Source organism: Psammomys obesus, unplaced genomic scaffold (assembly GCF_907164565.1).
Source record: "Psammomys obesus unplaced genomic scaffold, mPsaObe1.curated_primary_1811, whole genome shotgun sequence".
Lineage (NCBI taxonomy): Eukaryota > Metazoa > Chordata > Mammalia > Rodentia > Muridae > Psammomys > Psammomys obesus.
The window spans coordinates 10,280,821-10,306,380 of record NW_026592510.1 but is presented as its reverse complement, the minus strand read 5'-3'; the positions used below and the strand labels follow the sequence as shown (position 1 = coordinate 10,306,380).

Here is a 25,560-nt window from a genome sequence, read left to right as displayed (position 1 = left end):
TTCACAGCTCATAATCATCAGAGTTGGGTTTTAAAACCTTCCTCCCCCAAACCTGATTCCACCCTCCCATTCCTCTAACCACGGACTCACACTATCTCTTCATAGTTATTCAGTGCCAAAGATTTTCAGGAACCTAGAGAGTGCTCTCTGGATCCTGTGCAAAGAAAATCACCTTCTTAATCGTATTTCCAAATATGTATATCAGCTCTTACCAACTCTTGATCATAAATCCTGAATGGTATACTGGAAGCTTTGACTAAACACTCAGAGAACATACCAATATCTTCCTCAACTGTATTCATCTATTTCCCTGGTATCTCCTCTCACTTTAAGCTAACCTATTTTCCTACAAGTCCAAAGTACCTTCTGTTCCTAAATCAAAGTGGCTTTCAAATCTGAGCCTCTCCTTTCGTCCCCAAATAAGCCACTTTTGGTCAGTATTTGAACTCCAGTAAATATATTTCTAGAACAATAAAGATGTTTGGACAACGCCCTCTGAAAGAGCTTGGGAGGAGGCACATCTGTTCTTCATGGAGTATTAGCTGTAATGTCACACAAACCTACACACATTACCGAGTAAGAAAACATTAGATAGATCATTTCTGACCATGTGCAAATCTCGTAGAAGTCAAAAATGCAATTATTATGATGAAACTGCAGACATCTTATCTCCAAATTGGCTTCCGTCGTGTTGGCACAATGACAAAGGTGGTTCTGGCCATGGTCTACCTTTCACATTAGTTAGAATTAAACATCTTTCTAACTAAGAAAAAGCCTGGAACTAAGTTCTTGAGCCTCCCCATAACTCAAGCAGCTTGGTGGGGAATATCCTTAGAGCTTAAACATTGAATGGTGCACCCGGGGAATGCAATAGGCTAATTGATTGAGGCACTCACCTAATCATGTCACTGAGGGAGGAAGTGCCCCAGTGAGTCTCAAAGCACATTCCTTGAGCGACAGCATCAGTATTCCTGGGGAAGAGTTAAAAACCTCAGAATCTTCAGCAGCACCCTGGACCTGCTCAATCCCAAACTCTGAGGGTGGAGGCCGGCATGCTTTTGAGTCCAGCTTCTCTAGTGACTCTGACAGAAGTTGAGATTTCTCAAATAAAACACATTGGAGTCACTCTCCAAATAGAGTTTCTTTCAGACACTTTTAGATTTTAAGCAGTGTTTTTAAAGAATTTTATAGATGTAAACACTGAAATATGATAATCTCTGCCCCCCAGATCACTGGGAGAGGGTTATACATACAGAATTTTTTTTTTTTGAGGCTTTTTTATAGTAGGATTTCTGAGGAAGAGGCCAGGGAGTCCGCCGTGAGGGCAACAATCTTCTTTCTGCTCTTTCATGTATCCCATCGCTGCCAGTGTCTCCAGCTTTTCCTTTGCTGGTGTTACTCCACCCTATCTCACACCACTGAAGAGTCATCCTTCGAAGAGAAACTGGATGCCAAATCTCTGAGCAAATTCTACCTCCAAGCCTCACTGTGCATCATAGTAAACTCTAAAACTTTAGGGTGACTCACCAAGTCGCACTAATCCAGTTCTTCCTCTTCAGTCTTGCTCTTCATCACTAGCGCCTTGGACCCCAACCTTGAGCCAATCTGAACTCTCTACACCGCCTTGAATACATGACGCTCTTGTGTCTTGTTCTCCTTAACCCTCTAAACCCTTCTTTTCCTCTTCCCCAGTCAACTTAATACCAGGCCACACTGCATACAAGCTCTCAGTGGGTTAATTCAACCTAGATCGTTGCCTCACTCTGTGTCAGTGGTTGGCAAGTCTTTCCCCTAAGAGGACAAACGAGAAATATTTTGGGCTTTGTGAACAATGTGGTCTTTGATATGTGAGTATAGGTATCCAAGCATTTACAATGTATTTAAAATCCTTCTTACAGGCATGGTAAACGTGTGTGCAGCTACTGGTGAAGTCAATCAGAAACCTGGGCTAACGGCACAGCCACATCTTGAATGCTTCCTGTTGCTGGGAGACAGTAAGAGAGAGAGACTCACACTAGCAACTAAATACCCCAGTCTGGAAGTGATGCCCTGTAATTTCTGTCTATTAATTAGTCAAAGCTAGTCTTTTAACCCAACCAACAATAAAGGGGCTGAGGCAGGCTGGGACTTGACTGTGTGAAAATGCTGACTCCATCAGCTCAAACGCATCCAACTGAGGAAGCCTTTTCTTATATCACGTCCTGCAACCAACTCAGATGGGTTTTCCCTGTGATCCTTTTCATTCATTCATTCAATCAATCATTTATTCATTCTCGTGATGCTTCAGCTGGAATGCACAGCCTTGTGCACGCTAGAAAAGCAGCCCAGCACTGAGCAACAGCCCCAGCGCCATCTCTGTGCTCTACATATCTCAAACAACTTTGGATTACAGTATTGTATGCAAACACTGCTATGATTCTCAACATCTCTCACCCTGATCAGCTCCCACAGCCTCTTCAGATAAGCGTTTGTCTACAGCAGTTGCCTCGCACAGCACCTCTCTTCCAGCGCTGCTCAGTGTGTGTTGTTGGGGCACACAAATTCATGTGGCGGATTATGGGAGTAAACAGAACCACTGACACAATTGCCTGAAGGCTTCTGGGTCTCTGCTGGTTTGCCCACATCATCTACTTGTGATCAATTTATTCTTTTTAGGTTATTGGTTACTCTCTCTATTAATCATATGCATGTCTCCTTTGTAACTTTTTTTCAGCTGGTAATGGATGCTGAAGAGAGCTGGTCCTTGATGCCACAGAAGATTTTCATTATCATGTGGGTTGTTTTTATTTTCATTTTACAGGTCTGAAGTTGCACAGCCAATTAAAGGCACAGTCATATGACTGAACAAAAAGCCACCAGACTGAGTAGAGAGCCATAACTCAGCTTACCAACAGTTTATTTATGTTGGAAAGAATAACACATATTTGTCAGAGATAAGTCTTATTGTACCATATCACTGTTTCCCTTGTAGTATACATTCCTCTTGCAAGTAAAACATTAAAAACAAACGTGATGTCTCATTAACCCTGAGCCTTTTCATATGGACTGCACCCACATGCCCACCCATTTCATCTGTTGTTAAGTGACCATGAGCTTTTCAAGCCCCAGAGACACTGAAGATGCCAAGGGTCTAAAGTTTGACCATCCCCCTCAGCTTGGCCTGTGAGGTGAACAGCTGTGAGCACTTGCTCTGTAAAATGGCATGAATTTCGTTTCCCATGCAGTTTTCATCCATCTTCTCCCCATTGATTATACAAAACAGCATTCACATTGCTTTGAAAGATTTCCATCTGCATGTGGGCTTATCAGTCACAATGAGGATAAATTACAGGGACCAAAGTGTGTCCTGCCTGAGAATTACCCCCTGTCTCCTTGGTATAGGAAGTTCCCAAATAAACATCTCTCTTAGTAGCCTGCCAGTGACAACTGCTCAGGAGAACCAAGGCAAGGAGACTGCAATGACAGAAGAAAGCTGGGACAGGGACGGGGAATCTGAAATCTCTCAACCCTTATTCATTCAAGATACAGCAACTTATGAAAGAAATGTATGCACATTATATTAACGGGTGAAATAGTTCAGTGTACGCCTTAACTCTGCTTAGACCAGAGAAGAGAAGGCATCTCATTCAGGGGAATCTACTCAGGAAAAGTGAAGTACTGTAAGAGCAAATCTTAGGCTCAGGTCCTGTCTGGCAACTCCCCTGTCCCTACACCCGTCTCTTCTTTCTGGGAGGGTTTATTTTGCTTCCTTCTTTCCCCTCCACAACACTTATAATTGAACCTTACAAAGTACACCAAGAATAAATCTACCGGGGTCCCGTTCCTCCAACCAGGAAAGGTTAAGCTTTTAATTACAGGCCCTCAAACTATCATTTTATGCAATTAGCAATTAACTATAATCGTTGATGAGAGAATGCAGAGCTGCGCTGGCAATTTCCCTCCTCCCCATCCCAGACTCGGTTATTTTAGTCTTGTTCTATTACAGAGGACAAGCCACAACCGCGGGAGCGCTCTTGTTCTTTCTCTCTCTCTCTCTCTCTCTCTCTCTCTCTCTCTCTCTCCTTCTCTCCTTCTCTCTCTCTCTTTCCCTCTCTCTCTCTCTCTTAAAGACACACTTAATTTTTAACAAAATGGCATCTGAGCTTGCCATTGAGATGGGACTCCGAACCCCACAGCAGAGCAGCGGAGCTTTCGCACCCCTCCTCTTCATCACTTTCAGGTTGGAAAGAAGACTGCCCCGGAAGATGCTCCCTACCCACCTCACAATACCAGCTCTCCCTAAGGGCTCAGGAGAGGGAGGGAGAGGGCTCCTTGCTGCCCCCCAGACCCCTCAAATGCCAGCTCCATCATCCCGGAGGCGGTGGCAACAGCAGCAATAGTTGCATCAGCGCTCTAGCCGCGGCGCCAGAAGGGTACAGTAGAGACTGTAGGGAGCTAGGGAGCGCACAGCTGCTGCGGGCGCAGGTTCCCTGGATCAGGAAATTAGGACAGGCACCCGGGATTGGAGGTGAGGACGGTGAGTGAGCCAACCAGCGGCCGCCCTGGGTCCCTCCGTGAGCCCCGGGCCGACGCGCGGAGCCACCGTGCCCCCGGAGCCGTCCGGATGGCGGCGGCTACGGCCCCAGCCACTGCCACTCACGCACGCACGCCGCCACCTGCCCCCGCACCCTCCTCACCGCGCGCGGGAGAGCGGTGCCCGCAGGAGCTGCTGGCCTGAGCTCCCCCGCTGGGGTCCCCGAGCCGCCCGGCCGCACTTCTGCTGCCGCCCGGGTGGGTGCCCCCCGGCCGCTCGACTCCGCTGTCCCTAGAGGCGAACGGGCTCCCCGCCCCCTCCTCCCGCGCCGTCCCCTCCCCTCCCCTCTCCCTCCCCTCTTCTGCAACGCCTGCGTTATTTTCTGCCCGCAGGGTCCGCGCGCGCACCGCGGCCGCGGCGGGGGGGGAGGTGACCGGGTGGGTGGGTGGCCGGGCGGGTGGCTGGCTGGCGGGGAGTAGAGCGTGCAAGTTTCAGGGAAAAGGGGGTGCCCGCTCCTTCCCTGCTCTCCGTGCTCCCGGCTCCTCACTCCTTCCCCCTCCTCCTCGCCTCCTCCCTCCCCGCCCCCACCTCCTTCCTCCTCTCCGAAGGGCTGGTAACTTGTTGTGCGGAGCGAACGGCGACAACGACGGCGGCGGCGGCGGCACCATCCGGGCGGGCAGCATGGGCACGTCCGCGCGCTGGGCGCTGTGGCTGCTGCTCGCGCTGTGCTGGGCGCCCCGGGACGGCGGCGCCACTGCAAGCGGTGAGTGGGGACGCGCCCCTCCGCCCTCGGCCCGGAACAAGCCCGGGCGGCCGCGATCGCTGCGTTTTGGGGGACCCCGGGGATCCTCTTGCCCACCCCCCTCCTCCGAGCAGACGCCTCTCCACGCTCCTCTCCTGCCTCCCCTCCCCACCCGGGTGGCGCCTCTGAGCTGTCAGAGCCGAGGCTACTGGGAGCCGGGCCCGGAGGGACCGTGGGGTTTAGGGTGTCCTAAAGCGTCCCTTGAACTTGTTGTCATCCTTCTGTGTCCCCCCTTCTTTCCCAAACCTCGGCTTTACGTGGTTTTCACCCCCACTGACAAGGGCTAGGGGATGTGGGCTTGGGAGCCACTGAACAATGGTTCTGCCTCCTCTGCCGGGCGGGCTGTTAAGACCGGGGCAGAGCGTGGGGCCTGGAAGCCCGGGTGCGCCCCTCGGACTTAAGCGGGGCTGAGAGCGCTGGGTGGGTGAAGGTGGGCGTCTCCGGGGACGCCGGGCGCCAGGTGCCGGCCGGCCGGGAGTCCTCGCGCAGCCGTGAGCAGGCGCACGTTCGGTGGGCGGCAGCCTGGAGGCCGAGCCATGACAAGTGCGCAGCCGGCGCACCCGGACTGCGACTCCCAGGGCGCCTGGCGGGCTCTCGGGCTCCGAGTGTGGCTTTCAACCGGACCGTCCTCCGACTGCTTTCCTTCCTTCTCCGGGGATCCCGCCGCTCCTGCGGCGTTCCCCCACCTCTGGGTCTTTGAGATAACTGAACGGGGGAGGGGAGGGGGACCAAGACTTAATCAGGTTACTTTGCCGAGCCTCGTTCCGGGAGACACTTTCCCCCCAGAGAAACTGAGTCCCGGTGCAGCGACTGTCATTAGCCCTTATTCTACACAATAGGACCGAAGGTTTGCTCCAGGAGCTCAAGTGTGACTGTAACCTGGGGAGGGCCGGGGGTGACTACCGTCGAATCCCCGGGGGTCGGGCTTGTGAGTTTTCAGTCCCCCCCTCTTGGGTCGCACAACTTTCCAGAGCAAGACTCCTTCCTAGCAAGGGCCCCCGTCTGATCCTCGGTGGGCCACTGACGAGGTCTTAAGAGGTGACCCCAGAGAGCTTGCTTGCCAACCCGCTCTAGGTAATTAGGGCAGAACGCTGTCCCAGCTCTAAACAGTCCGTGGTCCCCATCTCCTGTCGCCGGAGAGCTTAGAAGGCCCGCCTGCGTGCAGTCACGTGTGTCCTGGAGCGCGAGCGAACTTTCAAGTGTGTGGTCGAGCGATCGGTCGAGCTAGGCTGGCTCCCAGAGCCCCTGGGCCTTTGGTTCCGCTGTCCTGAGCGTGAGAAGCTGGGCAGGGCTTTTCTGCCCCGTGCGATTGGCTGCTGGCTGGATTGCGTTAAGGTGGATCACGTGTCTTCGCGGATTTAATTGAGCTGCCCCAGCTGGGTTACCTTTAAGATCAGCCTGGCTCAGAGGGACTGTTCCCTCTGGCGCTTTCTCCTGCCTGCACTCTGGAAGGGGCCCGTGTGTGGTGACGCTAGAATCCTATGTGTGGCAAGCCCATGAGCCCACAGGAGCCCTGCTTAACAGAAATTTTCAGACGCTGCCATTAATCATTAATGGATGAGTAATGCTAACTTACTAAACCATCTCTCAGAAGAGGGACTTGACTTGCGTTATATTTTTGGTAATATTTCAAAACATGAAGGTACAAAATACGTTATTGACTGTGATCCAGGGAGGTGGGAAAAAGAGTTACTTGAACTGCAGGTCCTTTTGTTTTCTTGGGATTTTTAACGTGCTGGCTTTAACGTTAGGTGCTGCTTTTTATGGGGTGCTGGGAAAGGACCCAGGCTCCTGCAAAGAGCTGGTCAGCAGTCCGAAGTCGTTCAGATGGGATCAGGAAAGTGAGGATATCCTCCGTTCCTTTACTGCAAGCGGGATATATGATGTTGCTGCAAAACGTGGAAAAGAGAACCCAGCACACACCTAAGCCATCATTGCTGGGGAAACAGCTGTTTCCGAACTACAGGAAACTTGCAGTTGGTTGAAGCAGGCAGTGACCCTAACTCCAACTGTGCATGCCTTAGGTTAAAAACACCAAGACACGTGGACTGATTTTCTGTCCCTGACCATCTATGCTTAATCTTTCTCACCAACCCTTCCCTGTGTCCCCTAACACACACACACACACACACACACACACACACACACATGCACGCACGCAGGCGCTCAGAGGCTGCTCCAAACTACCTGACACAGGGCAGGCAGGTGTGCACAAAGTTTCTGCATGGAACTTTAATGGGGCTAACAAGAGACGTTAACAAATGAGACGTTAACAAATGAGACGTTACAAAAGCTGATGGCAGAATACATGGGGGCTCTGGGACTGAGATGTGAGGTGTTGTGCAGTCTTTAAAGCCAGGGTTCTGCAAAGGCTCTTCCAACATGACAAAAGACTATTACTTATTACTTTCCTTTCTCTGGGAGTCAGTGTTTACCAGCAACACCAGTGTACCTGTAGGTAGGAATCTGGACGACCCGGAGCAATTATGCCTGTCTTACCAGAACAAGAGGTGGGAGAGAGGCTAGCAACCCATGAAAAAACGAAGGTTTTTCTTTTTAGAAGAGAGTTACAATCGAGACTCCACAGGCAGTGCATTTCCTAAAGCCCGGAACAGCTTCCCCCCCAGGTTCATCCTCTTTACCAGTATCTCTAGTGCTGGTCCTGTGTCATTTCAGCTCTTTGCTCTTAATGCTTGAGTCCCCAGAGACCTACAGCATATATGTAACGGCCAAGTTTACCTCATGTTTATAAAAGCCCAGTTCAGTAGAGCTGACATGTGTTAAAGACTTCGGGCCAACCAACTGCGTTTGCAAATGCTCTGCAATACTTGTAAAGGTGGCTGCTTCTACCTTCTAAACAATTGCAAACCTGATCAACATGTCTGCTTTCTGGAAAAACAAATGACCACAGACAGGACTTCACCCCAGTGCTTTCTGTGGAAGAGCTAAACAGCTGCTCTGACCCCCTTCTGTTGTCTGAAAAATGTCAGACCGACAAAATGTAATATCCTACAGTGCAGCCCTAAGGACAGGAGCACAGAGAGGGCCCCAGGCATATGGCTTCCGGCTTAGATTCCCAAACCCTGCCACTTACCACGTAGCATAGAAAGAAAAAATTGTATAGTAAATATTTTCTAGTCCCTCACAGGGTATAAAGTTCTTCACAGTGGAGAAAGCAGGAGGGAGATTGGGTAATTCCCATTTCAGCCTCTGCCTCTTGACCTGGCTAACTTGACCTTGCTTTGCAAAGTCACTGGCACATGCTCGCCTATGAGACACTGCAGAGCTGAAATGGCCCTGAGATGATGCTTGTCACATATAGACCTGGCTTACAAGAGAGAGTTTTACACAGACTAAGGCAGCTGCCCTACACATAGTAGGTGATAAGGTTCTGCTAACTTGAAGTAATTGCAAGAGATGATCACCCAGACCATGGCACAGTAGATGGTGTTTAAGAAAAATAGAAGCCCTTCTGTGGAGGTGATGAGTGTAATGTACTTATTAAACAGGAGAAATCTAAGACTGTTTAATAATCTGAGGTAGCTTTTTTCTGAGATCCTCAAAGCATAACATAACCCAGTTCTTGGAGAACCTGATTTTGTAAGTAAAAACTAGCTCATTTTTACTCTTTCTGTTTTCAGTATGAATCAGTGTCTCTCTGCTAAGGTTCCAGTGTTGGTTTGCAATCAAGGCCCTGAATATGGTTAATCCCAACTAGTTAGACATGATGGCTGTGGTTTAGCTACGTGAGAAAGAAGGTGGTATTTTAAGCTGGACCACTTTGCCTTCGGTGGAACCCTGGGTGGTTTGGGCCTGCTAGTCACAGTTAGGCTCTAAATTAGAAATGGAAGACAGAATCTACTGCATGTCATGGGAGTATGCACAGAGATTTCCACAATGCCTCAGTGTTCGTGCAAAAGGGCTTTTCCCTAGCTTTGTGTGGTAGAAATGCCCTGGGGGAAGGGGGGTTGAGGGTATGCCTGAGCCAGCACTTAAGAACATTTAGGGTAAGAAACTACAACTTGGAAGGGTCAGAAACCCCGTAGGGTGGCCAGTCTTGCCACCAATTTGGTGTATCTGGGTTGGCAATGTGGCCAGTAGTCTTTGGGTGTCCAGAAACAGTCTCAGCATGGAGGTGAGGTTGAGGGAATGTGCAGTTCACCAGGAAGTGATGATTAACCTTTGAGAGTTCATATGTTTAACATTTCATACAAAGACTGTTAGTGTATGCTGTTCAAGTCTCTATACCTGCCTCTAATCTTCACTGTTCCTAGAATACTTTCTCAAGCTCTAAGTTATTAACTGGCAGGGAAGTTACCAGGCAGGTTATAAATTGAAGCCAGTCTTCTTTGTACATCTGCTCAAAATCACTTGCTATCATGTCAACACAGAAACCAGAAAGCTGGCCTTTTTGTGCCTTTTTTTTTTTTTAATAGAAAGTCAAACGAGGAAATTCAAGATCCCAAAAGAGCCAAGCATAGAAGCTGTGAACGGAGTAAACAGAGCTGGTGTTTCTTGATCATGAAAGCCACAGATATCAGCTGAAGGTGTCTTGAGACTTCCCACATGCTGCTTTGATTACAGCTCAAAATGTTTCCCTAAAATCACCCGCAACTTAAGACTTTAACATGCCAAAGCCAGAAGAGATTTTATCTCAGCCAATGGTCCCGTGAAGGTGATGATTCAAACAACAGTGGTGGGCTTTTGCCAGCATTCCCAACGAGTAGCAGCATATCAGAAGTAAGACTTGGGTCTGACACACCAACCTCCTAACCTCACCAGACCTTCCGTGTGTGTTAGACTCTCTCATGTGTAAATGTGACTGACTCACTAATTACGGCAGACAGATGTGCAACGTGCCTGGTGTTTTAATGATAACTTGCCAGCAGATGAGATGAAAGTACTCTCATGGGCATGGGAAGTGGGTACCTTTATAACTTTATCTCTCAGAGGATCCTACCAGGGAAGACTTCATTTATTTAGCAGGTCCCACTTCATTTCAAGTTCAGAAAAACTGAGAAAAATATTTTGACAAAAGTCTGTAATGCAGAATGGATTAACAGGCCAATTCATTAACCAACTAATGCATTCAGGACTATTGACGAGCACTTAGCAAACCTTTGGATGCTAGGTGATAAATCCGCAGGGAACTGGCTTTGGGATGGGTATGAAAACTTTTGGGAAATAAGCCAGATCCCACCTGTCTCTAGGGACAAAAATGTGAAGGCCGAGGGCCTCCATGAAGTGGTGCTATCTGATCCTGCTCCTGGTGGGGAAAGGAATAGGAATCAGATGGACAAATAGAAACAAAATGTTAGTGAGGGCGACGTAAGGCAGGAGAAATAAGGGAAATCCCTTAGAGTTGTTAGCTCAGCTGCGGTAGCCAGAGCAGATGGCGGGTGGTGACTGAGAGGAAGAAGTCAGGGGAAGCTGGTAGGGAACTGAGACTCAATCCTGGAGTCAGTGGGAAGCCAGGAAATGATCCTGTCCTCGGCCCTTCTGGAGAGTCTAAGTGGCTTAAGTCACTGTCTTAATTTGGATAGAGACTGCGACAGCCTGGAGGCAAAGGGAAGGGTGGCTTAAATTTAGATCAAGTGAGAGGTTAGACATGGCCAGGATTTGATGGCCCGAAGTCAGAGGAGAAGAGTCTGGGCTTCCTCTGGGCTACTGGCTCAGAGTAAGTGGTGAGCCGAGTAGAGATAAGACACAGAAGAGAAGAGGGTAGGTTTGGGAACAAACTGCTTTACTGTGCATATCTGCTAAGGCATTCAGATGACTGTTACCTATACGAACTCAGGTTGTCATCATCATGTCTGCTGTAAAACACTGTCCTTTATCTCCTGCCTCTACCCAGTGACAGACATGAGGGCTTATGGGAATTAACAGTATATTCAGTGTGTAATTTCAAGCTTGAGAACAAAGCTTCTTCCAGGATTGTTGCCTCTGTCTCTTTTTGGTCTCCATGCTGGTGCCACTTGGACTGTTCTCCATCCCCAGGCAGATAAGGTAGAGCCTTTACAATGACTCAGCCAATGTGCCCTAATCAAGAAGATCAAGAGACTTAGTCCTTCTAGAAAGAGCTGCTAATGGAATTCTAGCAGCTTATTTAAAAGGCTATGATGGGGATAGGAAATAGCCCTACCTCAACCATAAAGCTATACTGTAGAATGTCTTCTTGAGAAACGAAACTGTTTCATTCTTGATGGATTTCAGTAGACAGTGCTAGCCAAATTCTAAGCAAATAGGATGTTCTAGAATTATGTAGTCCTGAGTTAGTTACTGTCATTTGTGTGCGTGGGATATAGAACCAGAGCACCTAGGTTCAACTCTTATAAGCCCAGTATAGTCTTTGGTAAGTCACTATATTTTTTTTTCTTTTTCCAAACTGTAAAGAGGGAAAGAGGAAAGCTCACATAGAGCTAATGAGGTAAGAGATGAGAAGGCTTGGAGCAGCAATTGGCCAACAATAAAAACTGTTTGATTATACCTATGATTCTAAGATGATCCCAATCAGGTGTAAATGGATCAGCTTGTGATAACCGAACTGTACAGTTTACTAGTCGGATCTCAGGACCTTTTTCTGGGTACCTTGCTGCAACGGAAAAACTTTTTTTTGCTGACTCAGAAGTCTGTTTGTCCTAAAAGGAGTTTTAGCCTATGAATAGAAGGATTGGCATTAAATTAGCAAGCGGTAGAGATGAGGCAAACTAAAAATAAATGCCCTTGGTGGCCCTAGAAATGCCAAAAGAAATGGACTGAAGAAATATCAGCAGATGATAGCACCTTTAGGTGTTGGCATGGGAAGGGAGTGCTGGGCCTGGCAGGGGGTGGCAACACCAGACCCCCCCTCCAGATTTAAGTCCTCGCTGGGCCTGATACTATGAACATCTTCTCAATATTCTAGGCATTCAGGCCAGAGGACTCTTGCCAAAGTCACTCAAAGCCTACAGGGAAATCTGTGGCCCATCCTGAAAGCCAGCTAAGCTATTCACTGTAAGGCCCAGGCAGCGCTTTACTGAAGCTCAGATGCTGATTTTCCATGTTAACCCTTGATGAACCAGTGAGACAGTGGCAACCTGTGCATTCAAATCCCCACACCTCCTGAGGCCAGTGAGCTGCTGATTGTGTGTGGCAGTGGGTGTGTTAACTACTTAGATGAGCAATGCTCCCGGGACATGGGTACTATGTTCTGAAGTCTCGTGACATCTATAAGTGACAACAAAGGCAGAATGTTCAATATTTTGGAGAATGTTATCTATTACTAACTTTAATAGCCACATACATGGGTAGGTACAAGTGACCCCAAATCTTCTGGCCCAAAAGGGCAAAGGTATTCCTGCTCAATATTCGAGCTAGAAGGAAACTTAGATTAATCTCTTCATGGAAGAGGAGCCTTTTCATGTTCCTCAACTAACACTAAGAGAATATTTCTCCTTTGCAATGGAGGCAGAACTCCAGGCTCCCCGCCTCCTACTCTATCCCACCCCCAATCCCTTTAGCCCCGAGCTATTTTCTTAGAACACTGCAGTTTTAAGGAACCCACTGAAAACTATATTTACTCCGGCTTCCCACCTTCAGAGCAGACAGATCCAGGGGTATAGAGTCCTTAGTGTTCTCACTCCCAGCGTTCTTTATGGTGTATCGTGGCTTAGCTCAGCTTAATTAAAGAAACTTGGTTGTGGATGACTTCATGCCAGTCTGTTTCCTCTGTGAACTGTACTAGTGAACTTGAGATTTAACTTTCACATTCATGGTTGAAGGTAAAACTACAGGTCTACAATCCCATAATGCCCAAAGGGTTGAGAATCAAAAGCTTAAGTCATGTGCTTTCAGTTCTGGACCTCCAAGCAGCAATGGTGTCAATGGAACACCCATATGGAAAGGTAGGATCATTTTGGAACCTGCAGAGAAAACCTTAGTGTTCCAGGCTGGTGGCTGAGGTCTCTGTGTTCAATTGAGTGGCTGAGTTCTTCCAGAAGTGCAGAGAACAGAGACCTCAACAGAGCCAGGGAGCTACCCTAAGGTGCTGAGGGAGCTAGAAATCGGAGAGGCGTGGCCATAAGGCTTAGGGTCTTTGTTTGCTTCTCTTTAGAGGACCCTTTAGCAATGCATCTGGCTTACCATCACCTTTTCTCCATCATCTTTTAGACAAGCAGGAATGTTTTGGGACTTACTGTCTTCCTCATGTAATAAAGTGTCATGTGTATCATGGTGACACATAACTTTCTGATAAGCAAGCAGAAGCCTGGGTGACACAGACACGTGTAAGACAAGAAAATTAGATTAGCTGGGCATGGTGGCACACTCCTGTAATTGCAGCAGCACTCGCAGAGGCAGGGACAGGCAGATTTCTGTGAGTTCAAGGCCAGCCTGGTCCACAAAGTGAGTCCAGGACAGCCAAGGCTACACAGAGAAACCCTGTCTTAAAAAACCAAAAACCAAAAACCAAAATAAAACCAAAAAGTAGAAGTTGCTTTAGATATTAGAATGAGCAGATGAAAATTCTTGTGTCTGTTATAACCCTGTTTTGAGCCAAACCTACAAGGATTTTAACATATTACTGTTGAAAGCTTGTATATTACATCTAAATCCAGAGACGACGACCATGAACTATGTATTAGCCTTATCATATTATATCCTGGACTTTTAGCTCTAAGACAGCTTGAGTGTCTACAAGATCCATCACACAAGCCTCATTTTTTAGGAACTTCTCTCTCACAGGCCTAATCCTAGGAAAACAAAACAACAACAAAAACAAACAAACACACAACAAAAACCAACTTCCAAGTCTGACGGCATGGTTATCATTCTCACTCTACAGATTTCAATGTTCGTTTTTTGTTTGTTTGTTTGTTTGTTTGTTTGTTTTGGGGGTTTTTTTTTGGCTCATTTTGACTTGTCCTTCATAATGAAAGTCCTTCAACTGTCCGTTTTTTTAGCCCTTACTGCAATGAACTATCCTAAGTGTGTTTTATTCTATATGCTCTGAGTGTAAACTCCTTTTTCTAATAAAGTCCTCAAAGTAGATTCCTTCCCTCCCCATAGTCCATCAAACTGAAAGAATGTAGAACCAGCAAATGGCTCCGGGAACATGCATCTCCAGCTTTGAGAATATGGGGAACATTCTGAGAGCACAGTGGCAATAGGGCAGAGGGGGATGGGGGGGAGGCAGCCAGATACCTCACACTTAGCTTGTTGGTTTTAAAGACAAACAAGTGATGCTCACCTCTTGTTTCCTTTGTAACTCCCTAGCATTTTTATTCTATAAAACATTTGTAGGATGAATAAACATTATGAAATGTTGGTAAGAAATATCAAGTTATATTGCTTTGTAGCCAAGTTCTAGCTGCTAAAAGTTTAAGAGCAGAAAGGTCCGTATATCTTTAAAAGCAATATACACAGTACCTGAAGGTAGTATAGTAATCTTGACTTGGGCCAAATTTTAATTTCTTTGGGAATTAGCTACAAAACTCAGAATTCTCCCCGATGGCAGGGCATAGTTGACACTAGAGAGACCAACTAGAGCATTGTGTTTCACACAAGAGTTCCAGTCTGTGCTTGCCTCTGCCCTGTCTGTTCCTATGCCAGCATGCCCCAGCTGCAAATGAAGAGAGGTGGCAGGAAATCGCAAGGCTTTCTGCTTGGAAACACCCTCCCCCAGCAAATCTGCATGCACCCCAGGACTCATGCTGGGTTTTGTAAGTCGATGCAGTGTGTTTAGGAGAGGGCTTTAAGGGACAAGAGCTGCTCCTTTTATATTGCAAAGCAATCTGGTCCTGAAGAAGGATGGACATGCTACTGAAGAAAGCACCTGAACATTACCTGTCCTGGCCATGGAGCACCTCCATGAAGTCTTAGTTCACCACTCTATAAGCGGCAGGTCCCTCCTGAGCCAAAGCAACTGAGCTGGGAGAAGCGGAATTTGGGTATAGGGCTCTAACTTGCTCTCCTTTTCTCTCTCCACTGAGTTAGAAATGGCACCCTGTTGCCTCCTAACCGTGCTTTCTTGATGCTTTTGATTTGCTAGGGGAGCTGGTGTTTAAACACGTGTTTTCCAAAGGAGGCCTCAGTTCTTAAGACAGGGGACCATTATCAACCCTTTATTTCTGCTCACCGCCTCCACAAGTAGTTTTCTCTTTGCTTGTGATAGCAGCAGCACTCTTGAATAAAGCTGTGGGTGTGGTCAGGAAATGCTATTAAAGGGATTATGGTTGTCTGCATGTTGTTGGCCACACGCAAACACACTTTATGCAAAGAAGAGTCCAGAGGCCCCTTACATCTCTGACCTAACTAGGTTCATTATTCTAGGTCTGATTCCATTGGCCCAAGATTGCTTTTCCAATCACTCTCCAATTTTTTAGACATAAAAAGGATTTTATTACCTTATTTATTTCTTATGCTATCATGTGTATATATGTGTGCACACAGGTGCCGTAGCATACACAAGAGGTCAGAGGACAATTTACAAGAATCAGATCGTTCTTTCTACCCTGTAAGTCCCAGGAATAAAACTTATGTCTCAATCTTGGTAGCAAGTGCCATTGCTTGCTGAGTCATCTCATCTCTGGATCCTGGAAGAAAAATGAGCTCCGTGTTCTTTTAGAGATACAGCCATGCATCATACACTGATAGAGATAAGTCCGAACAAGTACAATGTTGAACAATTCATTGCTCCTTTGCTTAAGCACACAGCGATGGTTGTCTTATTTACTGTCCTATTTCTGTGATGAGATACCATGAGCAACGCAACTTATAAAAGAAAGTACTTAATTAGGGTCTCACTTATAGTTTCAGAAGGTTAGTCTAGGACCATCATGATGGGGAACATGGCATCCGATAGACAGGCATGACACTGGAACAATAGGTGAAAACTTACAACCTGATTCATCCAGAGAGAGAAAAACAGACAGACAGACAGACAGACAGACAGAGACAGACAGACACACACACACAAACACAAAGACCTAGACACAGAGAGAGAGAGACAGAGACACAAAAACTCAGACACACACACACACATACAGAGAGAGAGAGAGAGAGAGAGAGAGAGAGAGAGAGACTGGGCTTTTGGAACTTCCTAATCATTCCCAAAGAGTTCCACCAACTGGAGGCCAAACATTAAAATGTGTGAGCCTATGGGGACCATTCTCATTCAACCCACAATGGCTTGACTTCATACCTATGGTCAAGCCTATTGATTCTAGGCTACCTGTATACAGCATGGTACTTGCACTAAATCTTGTAGGCAGTTATAACACAATGGCACATTTGTGTGTATCCAAATATATTTAAACATGTAAAGGAACAGAAAAATACACCTGTAAAAGATTAAAATAGTACCTCTGTACAGGATGCGTAGCATGGATGGCCTTGCAGGATTGGAAGATGCTCTGGGCAAGGCTGTGAGTGAAAAGTCAAGGCCAAGGACATTGTTGTCACTTCAAAAATATGCTTGGTGGACCCTCAACTTAGAAAAAGTTTATAAACATATTTCTGTTTTCAATAATGAAGTATCTTTATTTTTGTTTTTAAACATTAAAAATTATATGCTTATTCCGTGGGTAGGGAGCACACGTGCCACTGTGCCAGTGTGAAGGTTGGAAGACAAATTTCAGGAGTCATTTCATTCCACCATAGGTTCCAGGGCTCAAACCCAGGTGACCAGGCTGGGCAGCAAGTACTTTTAGCCAATGAGCCATCTCACTGGCCCACTTCTTTAGAATTTTAAACTCTGATATCATCTTAAAACACATGCTGCACAGTTATACAAAAATATTTTCTTTATATGTTTGTTCTACAAGCTTTTCTGTACTTATCTTCTTGTGTCCCGACCTTTTTCTAGGGGCTAGCACAAGCACATCCACCTTCTTACAGGCCTTTAGAGGGTCAGGCCCATCAGTATCTTGCCTTGTGTCCATGAGCTATCCTTTGCTAAGGCCTTTTAAATTTTCTCCCAGAGGAGAGTACTAGAGCTCTCTCTGGGGCGGGTCCTTCCTTCACGCTTTTCGGAAATATGCCCAGGGTGGTCTGCATGCTTTGTTTCTTCTTCTCAATCAGACAGTTCTCTATGGACACCCCTTCCTGTCGATGAAGCCATTTTAGTGTTGGGTGTCCATGTTTTCCAATGCATTCCCGAGCTGCTTAAAGTCTGCAATCTTCTCCTAACCCTTCAATTTTCTCAGAAGTGGTTCTTTTTTTGTCTGAAGATTTTTTTTTTCCTTCTGGTTCTTCAGCTGAGTATTCTCTAGATGCTAGGAATTATTTTGCTCTCTTACAATTTTACAGTCACCACTGGAGATGGTGACATAAAACATCACTGGCCAGCGTGTGACTGGATTTCTCAGAAGCTCTATAACTATTTTCTGCTTTCCAGATTCTACTAGTTGGAACCTGGGATCACAGCTGTGCCTCTCTGGGAGAAAAGCTGGAACTCTCGTGTTCTGTTTTAGCTTGTTGCCCAGTGAAAGACTGTGCTACTGGTGTCAACTGTCCCCAAACCCATCCAAGGCTGGACCCTAGAATGTTACAGCTTGCTGAATCTGCAGCTGTCCTATCCAGGGAACTTGGGGAACTTGTATTTCCGACTCACCTTCAATGCATGCATTGCTCAATGTTCCTTTCTCATCCTAGGGAAAAAAGGCAAATGTGACAGCTCCCAATTCCAGTGCACAAATGGCCGCTGCATTACTCTGCTGTGGAAATGTGACGGAGATGAAGACTGTGCTGATGGCAGTGATGAAAAGAACTGTGGTAAGTGAAGACTTTGGCAGTCTCGCTTGTCACAAAGCTTTACTTCTTGATTGGGCTTATGCACTTGATTCAAATGTGCAGGTATTCTGTTAGTTCCTACAAATGTATTGAAATTCTACAAATAAAAAGTATCGCTTTGAATCAGAGTCCAATTAATCTATACTGATCTAGAGGACTATAATTGAATATTTGACGTGAAGTAATCAACTTGAATATGGAATGTTGGCAACCAAGTGGGATTTCTTCCAAGTGAGAAGACCTGATTTATCTTATGTCAGACAGGCATGTGCTATAGGAAACAGAGAAAGGAAAGAGAAGACCTAGAAGCAGACAGAAGATTGCTTGAAAGTGACTTTATACAAACAGGGCAACGTGCAGAGACGTCTTAGTGGTTACGATTGTGTGTAGCTTTTCCAGAGGGCCTGAGTTCTGTTCTAACCGCCCGTGTTGGGCATCTCATGTAACTCCTGCTCTAGGGGATCTGACACTCTTACGTGACACTCATGGACATTCCCTGGGTATGGGCCCATGTACAGCTGCACATGGTATGCAAACATATAGACATGCACATGTACACAAAAATAAAATAATAAATCTTTGAAGTCCCAAGTGGCTCTGATCCAAGAAGACAGTGAGCTGTGGATACTATGAAATCCCCTAACATTTCCGAGATTAACTAACTGGTGTAAAAATAACAAGCCGGCACATGTCAAAGATCAGAAAAGGAGTCTTTCTGTTTCTCTGCTCACAATATTTGCTTCTTTGAAAGCATTAGGCAGGGTAGAAAATATTCTTTCCCCAAACGGATATGAACATAATATCATACCATTGATCAGCCTCTATCATAAGGTCATTGTGAGAAATGCCTGTGTGTAGGCCCCATGACCTTATGTCACAAAGAATAGCTGAGAACTTCATGCCAAGATCACACAGACCTGGAATTCTTGCTGAAGTTTAGTTTTTTTAATCCCTCTGTTCTGTATTCTAAAATCCCCGAGCAATGTTGAGTGAGATCAGTGTGACCGTTGTCATTTGCCTTTTGAAAGATGGTACCTACAGTGCTGCATATAGAGACACATGCATATCCCAGCACTCAGGAACAGAAGAAAAATAAAGGCCATGTCAGATTGTATTGACTGGCATGAACTTTTTTTTTTTTATTACAACTTATTCATTCTATATCCTGGTTGTAGCCCCCTCCCTTAACTCCTCCCAATCCTACCCTTCCTCCCTCTTCCTCCCCCATTCCCTTACCCTAGTCCACTGAAAGGGTAAGTTCCCCTCCCCTGCCATCTGCCCCTAGCTTATCAAGTCTCATGAGGACTGTCTGGCATGTTCTTTATGCCTTTGCCTGCTTCTTTGTTTATCATCATTAAAATGCCACAAACATAATCCTAGCCAGCCATACCCCAGTGCCAGCTCTGAAAGTCCATTCTGTAAAAACTTACCCCCAATCTCATGACCAAGAATGGTTCTCCTGTGCTATCCTTTTCCTTTGTGTGCTTTTAATATAAAGATTTCAGTCTGCTCCAGGAGACATTGAGTTCCCTACTGTTTCTAGGTTGTTTAGAGAATATGGTTCTCTCAATCCGTATCTCACTAAGAGGACCTCCTTTCAGCTGTTCTCTGGTTGAAAGGAACAAGTCTACCAAAAAGTAAAAAATAAAAAAAAAAATCTTGTATCAGGCAAAAGCCTTACTTTGCTTATTTTTATACTTCCTGTTATAGAAGGTTTTATCATCTAACTCAGCAGAAACACCTGGGTCATCATAGGAGCAATAACCAGACCAAGTCCTTTCTGCATAAATACTCTCTACCAGATACAAGGTAGAAAGATTTGGGTGAGGGAGGGGGGGTAGATGAACAGCACAGTGAGTCAAGATCACTTGAGGAATGATAAACTAAACATATCGCTAGGCAGATTTGATGCTAGCTCCCATCCACGGAGGTAAACAGGGAAAGCGTAAGCATCACCAAAAGCAGCCTTAAACGTGGGCTTGAAGTGGAAAAACTATTTACTTAAAACTGCCGAAGCCTTCCTCCGACTTCCCTGCCTAACCTCTGACCCACACTGGTTGTCATTTTCGGGAGCACTCACTTTTGAGAGTGACATCTAGTGTAATCAATCAGGTTGAGTGTGGATTCCATATGCCACTTGCTTCTGTGGGTTCCCAGAGATGGCTTTCCTCCCCTGTAAAACACTGTCTGTCTGCATGTCAGTGTTGATTCGAGTATCTTTTCTTTGCCCTTACAGTATATGCTCAGGATTGAGAAAAATGAACTCTGTGAAGACATGTCCTTATTTATCTTTGCTCTAACTCTTTGTTGCATAGCTCATCTTACATATCACCATGGCATTTTCTACCTTGCAAAATCATCTGCTTTCTTCATGGCCATTACCCTGTTCTCTCTTTTGCAATTTACAGAGGTGATCCACAGATTGAATTAACGCAACAAGCCCTTTAGCCTGGCCTCTGTTTCCATATGGGCCCTGGAGAACATGTATAGCCTTGTATAGTATTTTCTGTGTTAACACTGTATTATGGTGATCTAGAAACAGGGGTGAATTTATGAGCTGGCATGGCTTTCCATGGTTCCTTAGCTATGTAGTTCAAGGATATGAATAAGCCCTTAGGGATCATCATAATTCATCAGCCCATGCTGACTGTTTCAAAGTAACTGTCTCCCAAGTTTATAGGCTGAACCACGGTGACCTAAGAGTAGGCCCTAGCTCCTAGGGCCTCTACCTAGCTTAAAGCACTTGCGCCAAATAATCTCTGTTAAATTCGCAATGCATTGCAGGCTCTATCTGATTTACAAATACAGAATACTCATTCTGAGTGGTAGTTTGAAAATGGATGTTTGGGTAGAAAGTATAGACACATAGGCATGGAAGAATCTAGTGTAATCTAGTCACAGGGTGTTGGTGTCTTATCTGGCTACTTTGGCAAGGTTCTTTCCAATTCTCAGACTCCTTCATGGGTATGGTAACCAAACCACCTGCTTTGCTTGTCTTTACTCTCCTGGTCTAATGAATGGATGACAAGCTATAGTGTAACTCTACATCCTGCGCAACGAAGAATCAGTGGTAGAGTTGATATTTTGCCTTTTGGCTATTTGGTGGGAGCTGTGAATTATGGAACTTAGCACTGGCAGCTTCTGTGATTTTCATTTGGTTGATATTAAACCAAACTTTGGCTGAAGGCCTAAAATCTCTTTGAATTCCAAGTTCTACCACTTGTTATTGGCTTTAAGTTTGTCTAGGGGGAGAGCTCCTCTGCCCCAGAAGGCCAGGAGGAATGGCAATATTCAGTTCTGGAGGATACCTCTACATACCTTTACTCTGAATGCATGCATTGTGATATATGCCCCTGAAACAATCTTGGGTTACACTGCTGTGGCGAAAATACCATAGGCAGGATGGCGTAAATGATGACAGTTTGATTTGAGAGTTTTGAGTGCTAGAAAGTCCCCCAAAGAAGTGGCAGCACTTTCACCTGAGTGGGTTTGATAAAAGCCCTCTTTCTGAATTGCAGATGGTTGCTTTTCTCCTATGTCCTTCCATGATAGGAGAGAGCAAGTAAACAAGCACTCGTGCTTCTAATGAGGGCAGCCATCCCCCCTGCGAAGACTCCATCCTCATGATATAATCACATCCCTCAGGTCCTCCCTCCCAGTACAGCACGGCAGGGATTCCAGGATACGAAATATATGAAGACACACCATTCTCTCCATAGCAAACAGTTACCCGAAGGACCAGTCATAGGATGGAACGTTTGGTTATTAAAAATATTTTCTATGGCTTGTCTCCTCTGGGGCTCATGCTGAAGTCTGATTTTTAATAAACAATTTTAAAAGAATGGTGTGAGGGGTGCTAGGGCATTTAAGAAGTGACTAGATCAGTGAGGAGGAATAAATTCTCCCTGGACCAGATTAATTACTGAAAGAGTGGGCAAGACAGCAAGGCGTGAGATCATCACCCAGAGCTGAGCAGTTACTAGTGCATGCTCTTAAGAGTCCAAGTTTCTAGAACCTTGAACTGAAATAAGTTCCTTTCCTTTACAAAATGTCCACTATAAAGTGTTCCGTTATAGGGACAGAAAATGGTCTTAGGGAAAAACATCTCAGAGTGTATCAATGAGTTGGAAGAAATCCATGGTGTTAGCATTGTAAACAGACTAGTTCATTTTTTTAAGATGCCCCTGGATCATAAGACAATGGACAGCCTTTGTCTTCCCTTGACTCTTTTGGCCTTCAAGTCTCTCCAATAAATAACTCCCTCTTCTGAGACCTATGAGGAAAAGATGGGCTTTCTAAAAACTCCCTAGATATCAACAGTTTGAATATCAGTCAATCGATTCAGAATTACCTTTAAAGGAAAACATACCTAAATGTAGTTTTTACCCTAATGTGAGAAGTGGGGTGTGGGATAACTGACTCTAATTCTAACTCTGGCACTAAACTCTTGTAGTGAAGAAGACCTGTGCTGAATCTGACTTTGTGTGCAAAAACGGCCAGTGTGTTCCTAACAGATGGCAGTGTGATGGGGATCCTGACTGTGAAGATGGTTCTGATGAAAGCCCAGAACAGTGCCGTGAGTGTGCCTTGAATTGCTTTGGACTTGACCTCTTCCGTGCTGTTCTGTCTCTGTTCTAAGTGAAGCTTTTATCGATTGCTTGGCATTCATTTTTCTTTGCCTGCCTTAAACTTGAGGCCAACTGACTTGAAGGTCATTCAAGCTATTAACAGTTATTCCATCTTCTTTAAAGACTGCTTTCCCTAGTCTAACAAGACTGACATTCTCTTGGGTAGCTTCCTCATTTGAATACTCACGACTGAAGCCAGCAGATTCAATTAAGAACTCCTTGACTAGGTGCATAGATTTCAAACGTTTGACAATAACTGAATAGATGATCCTCTGATCCTGGAGGTGAATTCAAGATGTGAAGGATTCCTAAGAGTTGAGCATAAGTTTTGAAATGTCCAGATTTTCATATTATTAAAACAACAAGATGATTAGTAATGAGATAATTTGGGAATTTTAACAAACCTGCAGGGCCCATAAAGTCTGTTCTGGATAAGAAAAGCTTTAAAAAGGTACAAATATATCTCTCTTCCCACAGGATGATGTGCAGGCAAAAGTCCCAAAACCACAGAGAAAGGTGTGTTGGAATCAAATAAACAGAGATTATTTGAATGTTGAGATGAAAAGTCTGAGGATTCTTTGCAGGAGAGGCATGCTGATACAGAAGAAATAGGATTGGCATGAACCAAATTTAGGTTTAGGATATGATTATGAAAATAACTAAGGCTAGACTTTTATTTTCTAGCAAAGAAACGCTAGCGACAATTTTGTCAGTGAGTTAGAAACCCGAGGGTCCTAGACAAGGTCTACACAGATTCAGCCCCATGTTTTAGTAGCTAATGATGTGGTAAAAATCAAGGATCAGGATATATTCTTGCTTTGCATATATAAAGAAAACTGTGAAAGGAGGCCTAGGAAAAAACTGTCCCCTGGAAGACTTCAGAGGTATTAGCCCGTCTGACCTTTAAGGGAGTAGGATTAGGTGACAATATCTGGTGTGCCCACTGATGTCTAAACATAAGTAATGGAGTAGGAGCAGGCCAACAAATCAACTTAACTGTGCCAAGTAAAACAAAAGCCAGGGCTGAGCATGCGGCAGAACCTTGAAGGAGGTCAAGGTTCTCAGGTACGCTGCCAGGTGGCCTTGCTTGGCGGAGCTTCTAAGGACGGAGCTGGCGAAGGATCTGCCTGGCTTCCACCACTCAGTGTGCCCTGTCCCTGACCACTGAGTCCCAGGTGTTGCACTTCCAGGCAGCACGGGAGCAGCAGCTTTGCACTGACCAGTTTGGAGGCTCTTTTGAGACTGTATGTCATCAACAGATATGAGAACATGCCGCATAAATGAAATCAGCTGTGGCGCCCGTTCCACTCAGTGTATCCCAGTGTCCTGGCGATGCGATGGTGAAAATGATTGTGACAATGGAGAAGATGAAGAAAACTGTGGTAAGAAGGCCAGTGTGCAGTGGCCTACCCCAACGACCCTTTTCCTAAAGAAAGGTGAACAAGGGGTGCTAACTGAAGCCCGAAGACGCAGAGCCACTGACTCACTTTTCAGTGGCTTCGCTGTCTGCTCAGTATTTGTCCTTCCTAACCACCATAAGACTATGAAAGTCCTTTTTCCTGGCAATTGGCCATTGCCTGGCATGTCTTCCAGGCACACAGAAGCAAGCAGAGAAGTCATCTTGGTGCTTACATTCAGCATAGTGCATTTAACATAGCTTAGTAAGGTAGCAGCAATGTGGGCTTTTGTCTTTTATGACAGGAACTCATGGGCCTTCCTTACATTGGCTCAATAAGAGTAGAAGGTGACAGGGCCAGAAGACACAACCATAGGTTTAGTTAGATTAGCTTGTTAGAATAAGGTACTTGAGTATGAGACAAACATTTCCGCCAACTAGAATCCATGGCTAAGTTAGCATAGAAGCCTGATCTAGCACGTTGCCAGCAAATAGTCTACCCAACCTTCGTGTCCTGTTATAATACTGTCTCTGAATGCTAGCACTGTTTCCTATTCTTTCATGCTTATATTCTTGGAAAGTCTATAATGAGGTGTTCCATGTTAAAGGTGAGGTCCTGGGGGAAAATCTGCAGGTTGGAACAAACATTGCTCTCAGTTTTCCTTCAAGCTACTACCCCTTGATGGCGCTTCTAGAATCTGAGCTGATGAGCCTAATGTCAGGCTGCAGTAGTATCCGAGGGAGTCCAGAGTCCTCGCAGGTCAAACACTAGTTGTACAAATCACTTCGTGAGGACACCACCACTGCACCTAGTCCAATGAGTTTCGTGTTCAGTCATAGAATTGAGCTTCATACATTGTCATGGCGAGCCCTGGAGCTGCCAAACATTTCCCTCGAAAAATCTACACTTTGCTTCCCAAGAGAGTCGTGGTCTCCTGTCCAATTACCATCAAATTGTGACCTTGGTATGTTTGGCAGGAATTTAACCAAAATCTAAACTGGCTGCTATGACTACTTTGTCATCAATAGCACACAGGGTTGCTAGGCTGTGATTCTGGCCCTAGCAGTGACTTAAAAAAAAAATGCTGAAAATTATTAAGATGGTATTCCTGATGCTTATTTAAAAGACCCAAAAGAAAGAAACCGTGTAGAGTGTTCTTTGGTTCGTTTCCTTTTGGATAGTGCCTTAATACCCATTATACATTGCCCATACAGCTGATGCATTTCCTCAGCTAGTGATGTGATTTGGGCTGACATGCAATAGGTTGGTCTAGACATACTTCTGCCTTCCAAAATGAAATACCCAATACCAGTTTAAGTCATTGAACACTGTCCCTTTAAGCGTCAGTTGTGGGTCTCATCTCAAATTAGTTTCTAGCCTCCTACTGTTTTCTTGGTCATTTATTTCTGCTCTTATACATGGTATGGCTGCATCTTATACTGTGAAACTGTT

General features: G+C 45.5%; 1 protein-coding gene across 7 annotated transcripts in view; it reads left to right on the top strand.

Moving 5' to 3' along the window:
• The first annotated feature begins 4,193 nt into the window (after positions 1-4,193).
• Positions 4,194-25,560, top strand: part of Vldlr (very low density lipoprotein receptor) — a 32,639-nt gene continuing 11,272 nt past the window's right edge. Inside the window, exons 1-5 of one of the 7 annotated variants that reach the window (XM_055613866.1) lie at positions 4,194-4,219; positions 5,122-5,276; positions 17,946-18,065; positions 22,537-22,659; positions 23,971-24,093. In XM_055613866.1, coding sequence (XP_055469841.1) covers positions 5,195-5,276; positions 17,946-18,065; positions 22,537-22,659; positions 23,971-24,093 — 448 coding nt within the window. In that variant the 5' untranslated portion in view covers positions 4,194-4,219; positions 5,122-5,194. Of the gene's footprint in view, positions 4,220-4,365; positions 4,517-4,550; positions 4,771-5,121; positions 5,277-17,945; positions 18,066-22,536; positions 22,660-23,970; positions 24,094-25,560 lie in introns of those variants that run through there. The other 6 variants (XM_055613864.1, XM_055613863.1, XM_055613867.1 and 3 more) reach the window with 6 other exon arrangements.